Raw genomic sequence first — 19237 nt, 5'->3', positions numbered from 1 at the left:
TAGATGAGATCCTAGAGAAGAAGAAGGTAAAACTAAGAACTTTGAAAAAAGAGTGGACTGTAGTTAATAGTTGCATATCAACATTGGTTCATTAATTATGACCATGTACCCTAATTATGGGAGATGGTATTAAAATAGGAAATTCGGGCAGGGCTACTTGTGGAATCCTGCACTCTCTTTGAAAAAATTTTTTCTTTCTTTCTTTCTTTCTTTTTTTGACTGCACAGGGTCTTATTTACAGCACGCAGAATCTTCATTGCAGCACTCGGGATCTTTTTTTAGTTGTGGCATGCAAACTTCTTAGTTGTGGCATTTGGGCTTCTTAGTTGCAGCATGTGGATTTCTTAGTTGCAGCATGTGGACTCTTAGTTGCGGCATGCGGGATCTAGTTCCCTGACCAGAGATTGAACTCGTGCCCCCTGCACTGGGAGCGCAAAGTCTTACCTACTGGACCACCAGGGACGTCCCACAAAATTTTTATAAATCTGAAAGTATTTTAAATTAAAATATATTAATCAATACATCAAGTTTTTACATTTTTCTAACACTTTATCTATTGTCCTACTAGTAATTACTATAATTTTCCACTGTCACCTAGTTTTATTTATTTATTTATCTATTTATTTTATTTTATTATTATTTTTTTGGGGGGCTGTGTTGGGTCTTCGTTTCTGTGCGAGGGCTTTCTCTAGTTGCGGCAAGTGGGGGCCACTCTTCATCGCGGTGCGCGGGCCTCTCACTATCACGGCCTCTCTTGTTGCGGAGCACAGGCTCCAGACGCACAGGCTCAGTAGTTGTGGCTCACGGGCCCAGTTGCTCCACGGCATGTGGGATCTTCCCAGACCAGGGCTCGAACCCATGTCCCCTGCATTGGCAGGCAGATTCTCAACCACTGCACCACCAGGGAAGCCCTAGTTTTATTTTTTTAATTGGATTCATGACACAGTAAAGTAAATAACCCAGGATAAGACATAATTTCCTATAGCACCCATATGGCACATTTTATATTAAATTATTAATGCACATGTGGATAATAATTTATTATACACTATGTTATTTAGAAGTATTCTTGGTTGTTGTTGTTTTACTGGAGCGGCTGTGTCCTGGGTTCACTCTCTAAAAAGCCTGTCACCATAGATGTAGGTCAGGATTCAGACTGACGTGAGTCTATTTCACTTCATGGCTGAACATATTCAACAGGTCAGTTTATAAAATAAAAATAAAATGATTAATGATTCATTGTGACTGGCTGGTTTTAATTTTGTTTCCATGTTTACATTTCAGGACTAATAGCACAAAATCAACTATTTGTCAACTCAAATACCAGTTTAGAATAATGAGAAAAGTTGTGACCACAAAGATTCAATTTATCATCATGATTTTTTCTAATCCAAAGTGTTTAAAAAATATTCAAAGTCATCAGTTCCTAGATGACAGGAGAAAGTGACAAAATCAGAGGACCAACAATGGCAAATTATCTTGCAAGTGATTTCAGATGCTGCTACATTTTGTGCCAGAAATAAGTTGACTCTTAGAAGATCAGATGGAATTACTGGAAGCTCAAACCCTGGAATATTTCTTTTTCTTTTTTTTTAAGACTTATTTTATTATTTATTTATTTTTTGGCTGCATTGGGTCTCAGTTGCAGCAAACGGGATCTTCACTGAGGCATGCGGGCTCTTCGTTGCAGTACACGGGCTTCTCTCTAGTTGAGGTGTGTGGGTTTTCTCTCTCTACTTGTGGCGTGCAGGCTCCAGGGCATATGGACTCTGTAGTTTGCGGCACGCAGGCTCTCTAGTTGAGGGGCGTAAGCTCAGTAGTTGTGGCGCAAGGGCTTAGTTGCCCCGCAGCACGTGGGATCTTAGTTCCCTGACCATGGCTCGAACCTGTGTCCCCTGCATTGTAAGGCAGATTCTTTACCACTGGACCACCATGGTCCAGTGGTAAAGAATTACATGTTGGACTTCCCTGATGGCACAGTGGTTAAAAATCTGCCTGCCAATGCAGGGGACACGGGTTTGAGCCCTGGTCAGGGAAGATCCCACATGACGTGGAACAGCCAAGCCCATGCGCCACAACTTCTGGGTCCGCGTGCCACAACTACTGAAGCCTGCGTGCCTACAGCCCGTGCTCTGCAACAAGAGAAGCCACCGCAATGAGAAGCCCACGCACCGCAACAAAGAGTAGCCCCTGCTCGCCTCAACAAGAGAAAGCCTGCGCGCAGCAACAAAGACCCAACGCAGCCAAAACTAAATAAATAAATAAATTTATTTAAAAAAAAAAAGAATTACATGTTATTACAATGTCCATCCATATAGTTAGCAATGTAAGTCAAGATAAAGAGTGATCTGTTCCTATATGTGCACCACAATTCAAAAGAAACACATAGTGCTCCTAAGAAATCAGGTTAGATATTAAATAGAGTTGAAAATGTAAAAAGCAAATACTTTTCCTTGCTTTGATTGTACAAAAGAAGTGGCCCAGGCTTCCTTGGTGGCGCAGTGGTTGAGAATCTGCCTGCCAATGCAGGGGACACGGGTTCGAGCCCTGGTCTGGGAAGATCCCACATGCCGTGGAGCAACTAGGCCTGTGAGCCACAACTACTGAGCCTGCGCGTCTGGAGCCTGTGCTCCGCAACAGGAGAGGCCACAATAGTGAGAGGCCCGTGCACCACGATGAAGAGTGGCCCCCACTTGCCGCAACTAGAAAGAAAAGCCCTCGCACAGAAACGAAGACCCAACACAGCCAAAAATAAATAAATAATTTTTTTAAAAAAAAGAAGTGGCCCATGTTAAACAAACACATCACCTGATAAGGTATGTTCATCTTAAGAACACTTCCATCTTTCTCAAAAAACTGAAAATAGAGTTGCCATATGATCCTGCAATCCCACTTCTGAGCATAAATCCAGACAAAACTATAATTCAAAAAGATATATGTACCCCTATTCACAGCAGCACTATTCACAATAGCCAAGATGTGGAAACCACCTAAGTGTCCATTGACAGATGAATGGATAAAGAAGATGTGGTACATATATACAATGGAATATTACTCAGCCATTAAAAAGAATGAAAGAATGCAATCTGTAGCAACATGGATGGATCTAGAGATTATCATACTAAGTGAAGTAAGTCAGAAACAGAAAAACAAATACAATATCACTTATATGTGGAATCTAAAATACAACACAAATGAACTTATCTATGAAACAAAAAGAGACTCACAGACATAGAAAACAGACTTGTGGTTGCCAAAGGGAGAGGAGGGTGGAGGAGGGATGGACTGGGAGTTTGGGGTTAGCAGATGCACACTATTCTATAGAGAACAGATACACAACAAGGTCCTACTGCAGAGCACAGGGAACCATGTTCAATATCCTATAATAAACCATCATGGAAAAGAATATAAAAAGAACGTCTATATATGTATAACTGAGTCACTTTGCTGTACAGCAGAAACTAACACAACATTGTAAATCAACTATACTTCAATTAAAAAAAAAAGAACACTTCCATCACCACAGAAGAAAGATGTATTGATTGTATTGAAAGAAAAAACTGATATGCTGTAACTTAGGTAATTATTAGTAAATTGGAAAAAGATAATGTTGGCTTAGAAATGCTCATCGTCACAGATATTTTACATGAGTGACTCTGGCAGTTGTACAAAGTGGTAGAAGCCATATTCCTCAACTGTATATGATTATGGCAAATGTGTTCAGCTCATAATCTTAAGAGACAAAATTTCTGCTCCTATAAATTAAATCATGATAACCTTTAAAATACTGTACAATTTCTTTTTTTTTTGGAAGCCCCCGCAGCTTGTGGAATCTTAGTTCCCCAGCCATGGACTGAATCCAGGCCACGGCAGTGAAAGCGTGGAGTCCTAACCACTGGATTGCCAGGGAACTCCCAAAATATTGTACAATTTACAAACATGTTTTGCAAATTCAGTGAGTAGATTAGATATTTTCACATCTGTTCTAAAAAGCACTTAAACACTGATAAGAATGCCCAACGGGCATCAAGATCAAATGCAATCAGCTACCATCCCAGGCAAATTAATGACATTGAGCAAATGTTAATATATGTGTCCACTTATTTAAAGCATATATTAGTGTATGATACAAAACAAAGTCAAATACTATATGATTATATTAATATTTAAAATAAAATCCTATTAGGAAATGCAACGTGGTGAAATCAGAAGCATCTTGGTATAAATATATTACAAATATTTATGCAGGATTCATGATGGGATGATACTGTGAACCAAGTGGAAATTGATAGGAGAAAAATCCTGACTCTATATAAAATGCATGCTTGTTAGAAGGCCTTTCCCCTTGTTTACAATGAGAGAAAACACCTTTGAAATATGTTAGAAAAATGAAAAGCTTTAACAAGAGATAGGCATACACTTTCTGACATAAAAATTAAACAAAAAGGAAAAGTAAAGAAATGGGGAATGAAGAATCTACAAATAAAAGTATCGATTCTTTTTTTTTTTTTTTTTTTTATCTTTTGGCCACGCTACACAGCATGTGGGATCCTAGTTCCCCGACCAGGGATGGAACCTGCACCCCGTGCAGTGGCAGCACAGAGTCTTAACCACTGGACCGCCAGGGAAGTCCCAAAAATATCAATTCTTATGGGAAAGGAGCTTATGATAAAAAATAAGATTATAGATATCCTAATTTACCATTGAAATATACAAAATTAATCTAAAGCCTTGAGATTTTGAATTTACTAGGAGAAAGTTTATTTGCAATGAAAGTATCTACAAAAAGCACCCATTGTCTTGGCTCTTAAATATGCTAAAGTTTTAAGTTTTAATATATTTTGTCTTAAATTGTCTTAAGTAGTATGCAATGGCTAGTATTTTAAAAATCACAGCTGTATGTGGATCTTCTAAAAGTGAGTCACAATATTTTCATTATATCTTTATAAAAAATTTGGTAGTGGGCTGGCTATTATTATTTAACACTTCTAGTCACATTGGAAATCTGCCAAAGACTTTTCTATGTCCTAATATTTACGAATATCTAAGATGGTCACTGTGTTAAGAGAAACCGTCAAGCATGGCAATATCTTAATCTGGAAACAAGGTAAGTTAAGAAGTATATTTTAAATATATTTTAGATAATTTGTGTTCCTTTAAAGCCAGGGAAGTAAAATTATAGAAAATTCTGAATTGGGGGCTCCTCTGGTAGCACGGTGGTTAAGAATCCGCCTGCCAATGCAGGGCACACGGGTTCGAGCCCTGGTCCGGGAAGATCCCACAACTGCTGAGCCCGCGTGCCACAGCGGTGGGCGGCCCTCTGAGACTGGGTCCAGGCGCTGTGATGCTCTGGTTCTCTCGCTCGGGGTTCTCTGGGCATCGGCCTGGTCCCCCCCTGCCGTGGTTGGGCGGCCTTACGCCAGGAGGAGGGCTGAGGCCACGCACAGCCCAGGCTGACAGCCCCGCCTGGGGGAACCCAGAGGAAAGGGACATGCGCAGTGTACACATATGAAGCCCGGGACTGCCCTGTCTGGGTTATGTTCCCACCCCTGGGGCCCATCGCTGTTGCTGCCCTGGGCCATGCGCCTGTTGCCATGGCCAGGGCGTGGGATTCTGAAATCGTGGCTCCAGTGGGATGGAGTGGCAGGAACGGTGGGAGAGGGTCAGTTTCCCCGACCCGGGAGAACTGGGCAGAGTTGAGGAGAGGCAGCGGGGTGCCAGCCTTTGGTGCAGGACTTAAACGTGGGTTCTTTGACTGTAATGCCAAGCAGAGGCCAGCAGAGGGAGGCATAGTGATTTGCTGGGATCTTGTGGGGTCCTGCCCATAGACACGACTTGGGAAGCCACATGTATCCCGTTTGGGACAGTTCTGTTGGTGGCAACCTGGGGTGAGTGGCCAGGAAGAGAAGAGCGACAGAAGGTGGGCTCCCTTGTCTGCAGCACCGCCCAGCCCGGCCAGCCTGCCCTGGGCAATGCGGCGGGCAGGCTGAGAGCCCCAGATTCGCCATTCTCCTGCTGGGTCCAGTCCCCGCTTACATTTTCCCCAGAGAGAGGCATTTCCTGGTTCCCTGCTCAGCGTCTCAGCAGCTGGGCAGTCTCTAGAAAATACCCGCAGTAGATTTGTGAGACTCTTTTTTTTTTTTTTGGCTGCACCGCCCAGCACGTGGGATGTTAGTTCCCTGACCAGGGATCGAACCCACGTCCCCTGCAGTGGAAGCAAGGAGTCTTAACCACTGGACTGACAGGGAAGTCCCTTGTGAAACTCTTTAAAACGCCTTTACAAAGTGCCCAGGATACGAGCAGTGAGTCAAGGTTGTGGGTGTCCTGCCAAGGTTCAGGGCTGACCCTGCAGAGAGTTCTGGATTTAAACCCCAACCTACCATTACTGTGTGTGTGCCTGGGCCAATTGCTTGACTTCTCTGTGCTTCCGTTTCTCCCTCGAAACCGAAGATTGTGATAGTACCTGCCTCAAAAGACTGATGTGAGAAAAAAAAAAAAAAGACTGATGTGAGGAATAAATGAAATTGTACGTTCTAGCATACTCGGCACATGATCTAGTACATAACAAGCACTTGACAAATAGTATTATATTATTATGCCACCAACACAAACCCATACATTAAATCATCTGACTGCACATAAATCAGTCTTCCAGACACTTGCAGCTGCCCCTTGAGGCACAGACACTCCATCAGTAACGGGTAGAATTCAGTGCTTTGTGGGCTCCCCGTCTTCTTAAGCAAGAGTGAGCAAACTTTTCCTATTGACCTGAGGTCAGGAGAACATCAATCAGTATAATTAATTAATTCAATAATGGCTTAACTTGGGAATGCCCTGACGGTCCAGTGGTTAGGACTCTGTGCTTTCACTGCTAAGGGCCTGGGTTCCATCCCTGATCTGGGAAATAAGATCTCACAAGCCACGTGGTGCAGCCAAAAAAAAAAAAAAAAAGTAAATAATGACTTGACTCTGGCTGTTGAGGAGTTTTGGAGGGCTTCATCCTTTTTTTAGCTGAAATTGATTGACTATTATGTTTAGCTTCAGGCCTACTGAGGGCTTATTTCTTGGTTCTCACTTGTGTTTGAGACGCGAAACTGTCAAGTAAATGCCCTTTGGACAAGCAAGGACAGCGTCTGCCTCTGGGACGCGTGTGTGAGCAGCTGCGGCTGTGCAGGTCCACATGTACACACACGCAGAGACGTCTTTGACTCACAACAGTTACCTACACAAGGAGCCGCCCTCACCCTCCACTTCGGAACCTGCACTGCTCTATGAGCAGTCACAAGCCAACCAACAAACCTCCAAGGTCGAAATATCTTCTGTGAACCCAGAAGAGAAGAGGGTAGGGTGAGGAACTAAGGAAAGCAGAAAGCCTTTAGGATAGAGGTTTTCAACCTCAGCTGCAACTAAGCCAGTGCACCACAACTACTGAGCCTGCGCTCTAGAGCCTGTGAGCCACAACTACTGAGCCCACAAGCCACAGCTACTGAAGCCCAAGCACCTAGAACCCGTGCTCCACAACAAGAGAAGCCACCGCAATGAGAAGCCCGTGCACTGCAACGAAGAGTAACCCCCGCTCGCCACAACTAAGAGAAAGTCCACATGCAGCAAGGAAGACCCAACGCAGCCAAAAGTTAAAAATAAATAAATAAATATTTTTTAATTAAAAAAAAATAAAGCAATAAGAAGCAATGAACCAGACCATTCAAACTTTCCTTACTGGGACCCACCTAAGAAATACTTTTTACTTTGCAACCTGTATCTATCTCTTTTTGAAAAAAAATTCATGAAACAACATTTACCCTAATTATGTTTGAGGCACTCTGATATTGCCTATTACATTGTATTCATTTATTATAAGTGGTGATTATGCCCCCGCCAAATTGATCTCACCAGCCGCTACTGGGACCCAACTTATCATGTATAAAACACTGAATTAGATTTACACATATACCAACAGGGGTGGCCTCAAATCATGCTGTTGGGTGAGAATAGTAGGAAACAGAACAAGATTTATAGCATAATGCCACTTAGGAAAGCAAAAATCACACACACACACACACACACACACACACATACAAGGATACACAATGGTTAAGGATATACATCAAACACATTAGAGGCGGTACCATTGGGGGAATGAAAAACGGAAAATAAACTCCAGGAGGATCTGGATGCAAGGATGCCCGCGTGCTGTGATCTGAGAATGGTTGGCTAGGCTCGGAACTGGGGTCCAACAAAACAAAAGACGGGGGGGGGGGTCATTTACTGGAAAAGTTTGAGAATCACATAAATATCCAGAAAATACATAGGAGCTGGAGAATGTCGCATTTAGAATTCTTGAAATGTATTTAAAAAATCAATTCATAAGGTCAGAGACAAAATATCATCCAGGGCAAAGTTGGAAGAGAGGAGGAAGGGTCCCCTCACCATCGACAAGGTGATACCAGATGAAAAGGAGGTGGTCGGCTTGGAGGCTGGCAAGGAGCAGGGTCCGAGAGGCCTGGCTGGTCAGTGCACCCCCGGCGCACTCCAGGGGAGGGGGCTCATGGCGGGAGCCACAATGACTCCAGGGAGGGGCTCTCTGTCGAATGTACGGCCCCTGCTTCATTGCTCTCTCGCCCAGAGCCCCTGCCGCCCAGGAGGCTGCCTGCCCCCAGCCCTTGGTTACAGCTTTTCTGGACCAGGATGGACCCCTAGCCCCAGAGTCACCAGTGCTCAGACCGTCTGCTTGCCTTTACACCCAGCAGCCTCGTTCTCCTGGACTAAGGAGATTCTCCTTCGGGAACCTGAACCCAGAAGGGGGAGACCATTGCCATCGGGGTGAGGGCTGCAGCAGGAGGGTCTGGAATCTGGGCAGGAGAGACTGGTCTGGGGAGCGGGGGGAGCAGAGTTACAGGGAACAAAAACTGGGGCCAGCCAGGAAGGCGGTGGTGGTAGTGTGGAAACAGACCCTGAAAGCATGGCTGGGTTATTTACCAGCACAACACAGAGCTGGGCTTATAAAGGGAAATCCTACGAGGGCCAGGCAGGCAACACAGAAGAGTGAACCGAACGGGGGGGCGGTAAGACTGGGGGCCCCCCAGAGCACAGCCCATGCAAAGGGCAGTCACCCAAAGTGGCCACTGCTCCCATGCAGAAAAGGGACCCTCGGGGTCCAAACTGTCTCATTTTCAAGAGAAGCCAATAAATCCAGAATTTAGTGTAAAACCTCCCAATTTATTTTATTTTAATTTTTTGGCCGCCCCGTGAGGCATGCGGGATCTTAATTCCCCAACCACGGATTGAACCTGTGGCCCCTGCAGTGGAAGCGCAGAGTCTTAACCACTGGACCGCCAGGGAAGTTCCAAACCTCCCAGTTTTTGAATTGATGACACTTTTTTGCTTTTAACATGTCTACAGACTGAGGTGGTTAAGTGGCCAGACTCCCAGACCCTGCTGGTTCAAGGCCCGGAGGCTCCCCACAGCCCACCCCTCCACTCCCCGTGGGGGACCATCCTTCCCTCCCTTATCACTCCTCTGGACCCTGTGACAGCATGCCTTCCTTGTAAACGTCAAAGCTAATACACGGGGTGGTGGGGTATTTCCTGGGCTTCCCCAGAGCCTAGGCAAAGCCCTGCCTAAAGCTTTTAACTTCTCTTGTCATCATTCCGTGCTCACCACCAATTCCTAGTGTCTAATTTTGCTTCCTGGACCCTTTGATCCGGCAGGCGGGGTGCCCTGATCAGGGAGGAGCACCGGCCCATTTTGGGAAGGGACGGGCTGGCAGTCTGCTCTATACAACTGCCCTGGGTGTGCCTGGTTAGGGGGACCATCCCCTAGAGACGCGGTGTCTCAGAGTGCGCTGACAAGTCCAGGGTCCACGCCTGCAAAGAAGGTGCTAGAAGTCTCCCCAACTCTGCCTGGAAATCTGCAGGTCCTGGTGCCCTGGAGGGGCCCCCATCTCAAGGACGGACTTGCCTGTAGAAAGGGAGACCCTACAGAAAGGCCACCCTCTGAGCCCACCTACATCCCTCCCCATCCTCTTCAGACAACGTGGGGGGAAGTTCTGATATATGGGGGCGTTCAGGAAAGATGCCTGCATCCTGCTGCACTCGTTCCTCCCTTCAGCCGGTCAGTCCCCTTCCCCACCGCCCTTGCCCCCGTGGGGCACTGGTGCCCTGGGGCCCTCCGAGGCTGACACCCTCACCCGCAGCATAAACATCACACCTGCTACCCGCCTGGCCCAGAGGGAAGCGCTGTAAAGCCAAGCCCCAGGGCAGGCGGGGAAGCCCCTGGGCCACTATGATGCCTAAACAGGAGGTTGGAATGCAGGGCTAGAGCTTGAGGCAGAGGAGGCAAAGGGCAGGGGGAGGTCTGGCGTGGAGGGGATGGAACCGGCCTGGAATCAGGAAACCTTGAGGAGGGGGCTGGGAGAAGAGAAAGACCCAGTGGGTGAAGGCAGGGCGGTGGGGAGAAGGTGGGGAGAGGACGGGAAGGGGACAGGGAGAGGCAAGTGGGCTGGTCCACAACACGGAGGGACCAGAAGTCCAGGCTTCGGGCAGGCAGAGTTAGTCATCAGCTTTGAAACTGCCCAGTGAACTCGGCAGCTCCTAGCAGACTCCCCGTTATTGCCTCTGGGTCTCCCCATGTGTCTGCCCCAGCTCACCTCAGAGACCCCACACCCCAACAGCTCAAAGGAGAAAAACCCGGGGCAGGGGTCTCCCTAATGGTAGAGTGGAGCCTGCCTCAGCTAAGCTTCTCTGGGGTCAGGGGTCAGTGCCCACCCTGCACCAAGCAGTTGACACACTCACTGCCCCCGTGACCCTCGCAACACCCAAAGGATGCGTGTCCCCATATGACAGAAAACCAGGGCTCACGGAGGGGAAGTGATTCGCCCAGAATGCATCTGAGGCTGCTCCATCAATCAGCAAGCCGTATGGACCAGTCCCTGCTCTTAGAACTGGGCATGCGGGGGTGAAAGAGAGACAGGCCTAGCACTCAATTGTCTACTGTACTTTAGAGAGGGAAACGGACAAATAGAGAAGTTCAGCTAATGATCAAGAAAATACGAAGGCCCACAACATTGTAAATCAACTACATTTCAATAAATTTAAAAAAGAAAAAGAAACAAAGAATGAATGAGACAATATATACAAAAAAAAAAAAAGAAAGAAAGAAAACAGGAAGGTAACAGGGTCAAGCACGTGTGGGGTGCTACTCTGGCTGGCGAACTCAAGGGAGGCCCTTGAAGAGGTGACAGCCTGCCCAGCAGACCCCCCAGGGAAGGCCTGTCACACAGAGGGAACCGTGAACACAGCAGCCCTGAGACTGGACAGAGCTTCCCGCCCAGGGCACAAGCGGGCACGTGCAGCTGGAGCTGAGGGCAGAGGGGTGGGCCTGCAGAGAGAGGGGATGGGAAACTGCAGGACAGAGGCTGAGAGTGGAGGCAGGGAGGCCCAGCAGGAGGCTCTTACGCAGGCCTCCACGTCAGAGGTGACGGGGCCTAGAAGTGGGGAGAGGATGGCGCGGACCAGGGGTGCAAGGGAATAGAGAGAAGGAGGATGTGGGCCTGAACTGGGGAGGCCGGGGAGGGAGCAGAAATGAAGGGGAGGCAGATTTTGACCCTAAAACCCAAGCATCTTACCCCTGACGGGGACTTTGTCTTTTTCTCCTTTATCGTCCCTCATTAGCCAGGACAGCGGGTACACAGTAGGTATACAATTAACTCATTCATATATTCAATGAATATTTATTGAGCACCTACTATCGTGCCTGGCAAAGGCCCTGGCCTCTTGGATTTCACACTGTGGAGAGAGAGGGGGCACGCGTGTGGTGATGGAGGGAGGGAGAAGAGAACGGAGGACCTTTGTTTCAGGTGCGGTGGTCACTGCAGGCTTCTCTCCCACCTCCTTGGGGGAGTGAGGCGGTGAGTCTTGGCCGTGAATATCTTGAAGTGCACCTCAGGCAGAGGAAGCGGCAAGTACAAAGGCGCGGAGGTGGGAGGGTACTCACTGAGTTTGTTGATTCATTCATCGGTACCTGTGCCCTTGCCTTGGAACTTTCTAAGATCAGTGCCTGGGTCTTTCTCATCAGACAGCAGTGGTCAGAGGGCTGAGTGGGGGCCACGTCCTCCCTTTCTTTACGCAATTCCTCTTTCTCCAACGCTGGCCAGGCCTAGAAGCAGGACAGGTGGAGGAGAAAAGGCAGAGACAGTCAAGCAAGAGGGTGGGTTCTGTGCTGTCCCACCACTCAGCCCCAGGCTGTTCCTGGTTTTAGCCCCTGAAGGTCCCACCCTGGCATTCCCCTCCCCCCCACCTCTGCCCCTGCCAGAGTCCCCCTGGCACTGGGAACCCCCTGCCCCTCACAACAGTCACTGCTGCTGAGTGGAGCGTCTGTCTCTCACTCTGCCACACCCACTCTGCTCAGCCCCGGCACCACGGAGGGACCTAGGGGAGCCCGGGAACCTACGGTGCAAATGAAGGGCCGGCCCAGGTGAACCCTAACCGCGCCGCCTGCAGTGCAAGTGCGGAGTCTTAACCACTGGACCGCCAAGGGAAGTCCCCCGGCTTTCTTATGCTCATAAAATAACTGGAAGCGGACCATCACTTCCTCATTATCATTCCTAAGTCATTTCTGCTTCTCCAGCAATCTTGCTGACATGTCGCTCTGAATTCCACCGATTCAAGACTTTCTATTCTTACCAAGAAAGCGTAACAGGCAGCAGATCCCCAAACAGGCCTGACCACACACGGAACAAGGTGGGCGCTAGGTTAACGGACCTGACACGGTTTCTGCGGCAGCGAAAGAATCAGATGAACCTCTGACAGGGAGATGCACGGGATGGGGCGGGGGGTGGGGGTGGGGGGGGGGGCGGGAGCGTTAGGTGCCAGCTGAGAACGTCCCCGGGCAGAGTCACCGGGGAGCTGCCTGCCTGAATGGGCCAAGTAACTTCCCTCACCCTGCTTCGCGACGGAGAAAGGAGACCCTGCTTCACCTAAGCGGCACCCCCCACCCTGTTTATCAACAGCTGAGAAGGGCTGGGAGGGTCTCAGCTGGGATTTACCCTTCTTGGGGTGGGGACGTTGTGCGCTGCCCCCTTGAGAACTCAAGCCCCATCAAAAGTCCAGGAAGAACAATGACTTTTGTTTTGTCCTATTTGCCTTCTGGATGGTCCCTGGGGAGGCGAGGAGGCGAGCAGGGCTGTACGGCCCCCTTTGGGGGAGAGGAAAGGGACGCAGGAAAGACTGCCCGGGGGAGACACTCCGTTCACACTTACCGAGGCCTCGCAAGACCCCGCCCTTTCACAGGTATCATCTCATTTACCGCCCGTGGCTCAGAGACGGAAACAAGAGCCCAGGATCACAACGGCCCAAGGTGGTGGAGCTGCAGAGCCCCGGCGCGCGCCTGCCGCCTGGACGCCGCCTGGACGCCGCCGCCTCCCCCGGACGCTCGGGCGGACCCGGCTCCTCGGCCCCGGGCCCTCGAGGAATCGGCGCCGCGGGCACAGCCGTGCCCTGAGACCGGGGAGCGACTCCGGGCCTGCAAGTCGGCCGGGTCAGCCCTCCCCCAGGGCCCGAGCCTCCCCTTCGGGCCGGGTTCTGGCCACCCCCCTCCCCGGGGGCTCCTCCGGCGGCCCCGCTGACTCAGCACAAACCGAGCCGCGGCGCGCGGGGAGGGGCCCGGCCCGACCAGCCGCCCGGGGGCAGCAGTTCCGCCCGCCCCTCCCCCGGCCCGCCCCGCCCCGCCCCCGGGAAGAGGTCCAGAGTCGGGAGCCGCGGCCCCGGCAGAGCGGCGCTCGGGAGCCCCGAGGGAACCAGGCGGGAGCGCGCAGCCGAGCCCCGACGCGGGATGACAGCCCTCGGCGTGCAGGTGGGCGAGAGCCCGGGGTGGGGGGGGGCGGGGAGGGGCCCGGCTGGGGTCGTGGGGGGGAAGCCGCCCAGGGCGCGGGCCCCTCGAGGTCCTGCGGGCACCGAGGCTCCCAAACGGCTGGGGAGGAGTGTTGTGCTTCTCTTTGGGGTCCGCAGTGTCCATCCGTTAGGTGCACCAGAGGGGTCCCTCCTGTTAAAAGGGGGCGCGTCTGGGGCGGAGGATGGACGGAATCCACTCGAAAATGAGGCTCGCCTTGTCACACGAGGAAGCATCTCTGGGGAAGCCAGGACTTTCCTGGGCGGGGGCAGCAATACCGTCTCCCCTCCCGAAACTGATTTTGGGGGGCGGGCAAGGGGGTGGACTCGCTGGGGCACGCGGAAACCTCAGGACAGGCTGTAGAGAGGGGAGGGGCCCGCCTCGCAGAGATGGGGTTTCTCCTTAGAAGGATGCCAGGGGTCCACCCCCACGCCTACCCCCCGGGCGTGCGGCTCTCCGCTGCCCTGCGTCGAGCTTCCCTAGCGGACGCGTCCCGCCTCCTCACCTCCCGACTGGACGGTCCGGACGGTCAGAGCGGCCCGCAGACTCTGCCCGCAAGTGCTCGGCGCCCCGCAGCGCAGACTCCGGCTGATCCCAATGCGCCCACTTTGTAGATGCGGTGACCGAGGCTCAGGTGAAGTAACCCGCCCGTGGCGGCCAGCTCAGCGACAGAATCGAGTCGAACCAGACTTCTGGGCCCGAACAGGAGAGACTCCACCCACAGGCCGCGCCCCCAGCCCCTTGTGGCCGGGACACCGCAACCCTAGAGCCGGATGCAGCGAGTTCCTCTCGTGCTGGGCATAATCTGGGGTACCGGCCGGGCCGCCTCCGGGACCGGCAGTGAGGAGGGTGGGAGCGGGTGCGGTCCCGCCTTCGGGAGCCGACGGCCCTGCGGGGGAGAGACGTGCACACCGGGATTTCGGAGCGGTTTGGGGGAAGCGAGTGCTAGATTAAGAGGCGAAGAAACTGCGTCAGGATTAACGGGGGTGGGGAGGGGCAGGAGAGTAGCCAGGTAAACAGACTTGACCTTTTAGTGAAAGAAGGGGGGCGGGGAAGATGAGGTAAAACCCTGGGGCGCTACTGCCGGCGGCGCGGGGCGGGGCGCTGTGCTGGCTTGAAAATCGCCGCTGATGCTAGGAGCACGTAACCGCCGGCCTGGGACTGTTCTAAGCAGTTGGGGTGCTTAGGTCTCGTTTCGGCTCCACCCGGGGGCTAGGAGGCAGGTACTGTTATCTTCAGGGGGTAAGTAGCTCGCCGGAGGTCAAAGCGCTAAAAGGCAAGCAGGCCGGCTCCTGCGCCTCCCTGACCGGTGCCCTGCGGTCACGCAGGCGGAGCGGGCTTACTCTGTAGGAGGCTGTAGAAGAGATTTCCAGCTGAGGAGGAGGAGGGCCTGACCTGGGCCTGGGCTGAGCGGGCAGTGGGAAGGGGTGGGGGTGGGGGGGGAGGGAAGCGCAGGGGCGCGGGGCGGGGGGTTGATGTGGAGAAAGCGTAGTGAGCAGCCCAGAGTGTCCACTACTTAGGGGTTGACGGGATCAGATGGGGTCCTGGGTTACAGAGGAGGACAAGACCTTGGCACTGGACTCAGTGGCCCAGGAGTGCCACGTGACACTGTTCTACAGGTCACTACCTAATCATTCGGGGCTCTGGATGAAAAAGGGAAATGCTTCCATTTTTCTTTTTTTTTTTTCAGTGGAGACAGTCCAGGCCCTAAGAGATTAAAGTGATTTGCCCAAGGTCACAGAGCTAGAGGCTGGTGGGTCAGGGGCAGGGCTAGACTGCCCTCATACCCTCTGGTCCACGGACCTTCCACTGACCACGCTGATGCCCAGCTGCCCTCCGGGAGAGGATTTCACGCCCTGGATCACTGAAAGTTCACAGAGGTGCTGGCAGCCGGGGTGTGGGGCAGTGGTGAGGAATAAGGACTCCCAAGATACCTTATTATTGTTACTAATATTAATCAGGAACTGCTTCTGTGCTGGGCACCTTTATATACATGATCTCACTTAATCCTTGGGAGTTTTACTGGTGTCAGGGTTTGAATGATGCCCTCCTTTGGGGTGGGAGGGGGAAAACGACCTGATGTCAGCTGTCTTTTTCTGATCCCAGTGTGATGTCTGAGGGCCTGGAAATTAAAGTCCACTCTGTGTGCAGGACAGGTGGGGCTGAGGGTAGGATGGCATGTGCTTTTTCTCCAGACAGCGTGATGTCTGAGGTCAAAAGGCCTCTGGGTGCTGCGTTCTTGTGACTTGTTGCCTGTGTCTGGGGTTTTCCCGTCCTAGAAACTTATCAACCTGTAGGGAGTTATATAACCTCCGGGTGCCTTCATGGCTACTCTTTCCTGCAGGGATCACTAACTCCTGCTACAAAATGCAACTGCGGAACCGTAGATGAGAAAATAAGGGCCAAGGAGGTTAAGAAACCGCGCAAAGACAAACACCTTTATGGTTTGTAGTCCCAGAGGTTTCCAAGTTCCCTTGGTTTGTTTCTCAGTAGAGCCATTTTTTCCTAATGAAATCCAGTACGGACTCTTAGATTCCCAGCGGCTCCAGCAGGTAAGAGGGACCTGCTGTGGGTGAAGTGAGGGGCCGGGAGCTGACCCCCTGCCCCCTGCTTTAGCACCTGGAGGCCTCCAGGAGACGAGGGGATGCGGTTTGAGAACCAGAGCCCAGACTCCCCGCCCGAGTGCTCTCTACAGCACCCCAGGCTGCCTTTGTCTCTGGTCTGAGTCGGGTCCTGAGCCCTTGGGCGTCCTTCTGTCCTTCTCCTCACCACATACTGAGCCCCTCACACGAAGGCCCCAGTGGGTATTCATCGGTTGCGTGCATCCCCCCCACTACACATGATACAGCTGTCGGGCAGCTGTGCCAGGCTTTACTGTGATCTCGGTGAATGCTCTTGGGCTGGTCCCCTGACCTATGTGTGAGTTTCCCTTTTTACATACCCCGCCCCCCCCCCCCCCCCCCATGGAGCATCTCCACCAGACTCAGGTTTAAGAGTGAGACAGGACCCTGACTAGGCGGAAGTGCTGAAAGCAAGCCGGGTCCGTAAGGATCCTGGGGCCTCCCGGGAGCGTGGCTCTGCTGTCTGCCCCTCACCGAGAGCGGTACCCCAGACCGCCTCTGGAAGCCTCCACTTGCACGTGGCATAGGGCTCACCCCCAGAGTCCCCTTTCGGTTTGCTTTCTAGCAGTGATCGTCACGCATGAGCTGTGTGCTTTGCTTACCTCCCAAACTGGGGCGTGACCTGGGCTGCTTCCACACACACTCTAAAGGGCGTAATTTATGACTGGGCAGGAGATGGTTTAAAGGGAGCTTCAGATGGAAGTGACAGCGGCTGCAAACTCGACCTCGTGGCTCTTGAGCACGGCACCGCGTGCTGGGGACACGGTCCTGCCCTCCCACTACAAATCAGACAGGAATGGAAAACCTGTCAGAACGGTTCCTGATGGAGAGTGACCGGAGGGGTCCGTTCTGGGTTGGGTGGGCAGGACGGACCCCTCCCAGGAGGCGATGTTTCAGCTGAGACATGAAGAATGGAGAAGGGGGGGGCAGCCGGGAGAAGAGCCTTTCAGGTGGAGGGACCAGTAGGTGTGAGGAGGAAAGTTCTAGGCTTGTCCTAGGCATGCGAGGTGGGCAGGAGGATGCCCTGGGAGGGCTTGTGGGCCGTCTAAGGAGTTTTACCCTTTGAAGCATTCCTTTTGCTTCCGGGTTGGGGGTTGGGGACGGTGGCTTGGGGGTGTCCTGGGGCTGTGAGAAGGGACACCTCACTGGACGCTTGGCCCAGCTTGCCAGGAGAGAGGATGGGGTGTACTTTTGCAGGGCCGAAACCATAGGCTGAAGGGGAGCCTCAGGGACTCCCCCACCCAGAAACTTCTAGAACAGACAGTGGTGCCATGTCCTGGGCGGAGTACAGGCTGAGCCAGACTGAAGGGCAAAGTGCAAATATCACTGCGCACTGAAGAAAAGTGCTGAAAAAGCTGGGTGCAGATTAGAATGAAACTGGGGAAGACCAGGGGCCAGAAGAGGGAGCTATGTAACCTTCACTGATGTGCTAATAAAGTCTAGTGCAGTATTCTTGTTTTGCATACAAAGAAGCCAAGGCTGGCTGCTAGCTCAAGGTCACATCAGCCAAGCCAGACAGGTTTGCTGACTTCAGAATGGACTAAGATTTGCCTGTCAATACAATTTGGGTTTCTTACTCATTATAAAGATCATTAAAGAAAGGTCAGGAAACTCTTTGCCTGATGAATAACTGGATCCACAGGCAATGCTTACAGGCCTTGAATGGAGGACGGACGGGGAACAGGTAGGATGGGAGGCGGGTCCCCCCCCCACCAGGAGGTGGGTCTGTGCTGTGACTAAGGGGGGCTTCCCGGGCATCCTGGGAGACCGTGGCTGTCGGAAGCTACAAGGTGTGTTCTGGGTCTTCCCTGAGGAGGCTGGTGGGCTGTGGCGGGGGCCCTCCCTCATGCTGCCCCGTGCTGTCTTCCAGGCCCAGAAGTTGCTGGCCCAAAGGAGGCCCCGCCGGTCCTTCTCTGACCCCTCCATCCGGGCGCTCATTATCTTGTGCGCCTCCCTGGCCGTGGTCCTCTCCTCCCTCTCCATCTGCGATGGCCACTGGCTCCTGGCCGACGACCGCCTCTTCGGGCTGTGGCACTTCTGCACCACCTCCAACCAGGCTGAGCTGCACTGCCTCCGAGACCTGAGGCAGGCCCACGTGCCCGGGCTAGCCTCGGGCATGGCTGTGGCCCGCAGCGTGGCCACCTTGGCCGTGGTGGTCGCCATCTTTGGCCTGGAGCTCCTCATGGTGTCCCAGGTGTCCGAGGACCCCCGCTCGTGGCACAGGTGGGCCGTGGGCTCCGCCCTCTTCCTCCTCGCGTTCATCCTCTCCTTCGGGGGCCTCCTGAGCTTCCTGACCCTCCTCAGGAACCAGGTCACGCTCATGGGCCTCACGCTGACGTTCTGGAGCGAGTTCACGGCCTCCTTCCTCTTCTTCCTGAGCGCCGTCAGCGGCCTCCACGTCAACAGCATCAGCCGTACTGACAGCGTCACGCAGCCCTGGGGCCTGCCCGCAGAATTTTAGGCCCCCCTGCGAGGACACTGAGTTCTACCAGCAAGTGGGGTCACGATGGGACTTCTCCAACATGGGACATTCAAACTGCCGCCTCTTGGCCTTGGGGTGGTCGGGCCAGTGGCCTTTGCAGCCCAGAGGCCAGGTGGGTGCCTCCGAGCCAGCAGCTGCACCAGCTTAGCCACGTTATTAGGATGTTGATTTTACAAGAAGAAACATATTTTAAAACCTTTTCTTGAGTCCTTCCTGGGATGGGAATAGACGTGGAAGCAGCTCAGGT

General features: G+C 52.2%; 1 protein-coding gene and 1 long non-coding RNA gene across 7 annotated transcripts; one reads left to right on the top strand and one right to left on the bottom strand.

Moving 5' to 3' along the window:
* Positions 1 to 650: 650 nt before the first annotated feature.
* On the bottom strand, positions 651 to 14495 carry LOC309631356. The gene is made up of 2 exons (XR_014246215.1): positions 14393 to 14495; positions 651 to 12156 (listed from the first exon to the last, which is right to left on the bottom strand). It is a non-coding gene; the product is annotated as an uncharacterized lncRNA (long non-coding RNA).
* On the top strand, positions 13710 to 19189 carry TMEM37 (transmembrane protein 37). Of its 6 annotated transcripts, XM_082397646.1 has the most exons (5): positions 13745 to 13851; positions 14502 to 14697; positions 15578 to 15767; positions 16232 to 18192; positions 18379 to 19189. In XM_082397646.1, the coding sequence occupies exons 4-5, from the start codon at positions 18154 to 18156 to the stop codon at positions 18967 to 18969; spliced, it is 630 nt and encodes a 209-aa protein (XP_082253772.1). In that variant the 5' UTR covers positions 13745 to 13851; positions 14502 to 14697; positions 15578 to 15767; positions 16232 to 18153; the 3' UTR covers positions 18970 to 19189. The 6 variants fall into 6 exon arrangements, with proteins under 6 accessions (XP_082253777.1, XP_082253772.1, XP_082253774.1 ...); XM_082397648.1 differs by lacking the exon at positions 13745 to 13851 and having other exon boundaries at positions 14504 to 14521; XM_082397647.1 differs by lacking the exons at positions 13745 to 13851; positions 14502 to 14697 and adding an exon at positions 14704 to 14899.
* The last annotated feature ends 48 nt before the right edge of the window (positions 19190 to 19237 follow it).

Source organism: Balaenoptera borealis, assembly GCF_965194805.1.
Source record: "Balaenoptera borealis genome assembly, chromosome: 6".
Classification (NCBI taxonomy): domain Eukaryota; kingdom Metazoa; phylum Chordata; class Mammalia; order Artiodactyla; family Balaenopteridae; genus Balaenoptera; species Balaenoptera borealis.
Note: the sequence above shows the minus strand (reverse complement) of the source record. Positions and strands in the feature narration are given on the sequence as shown.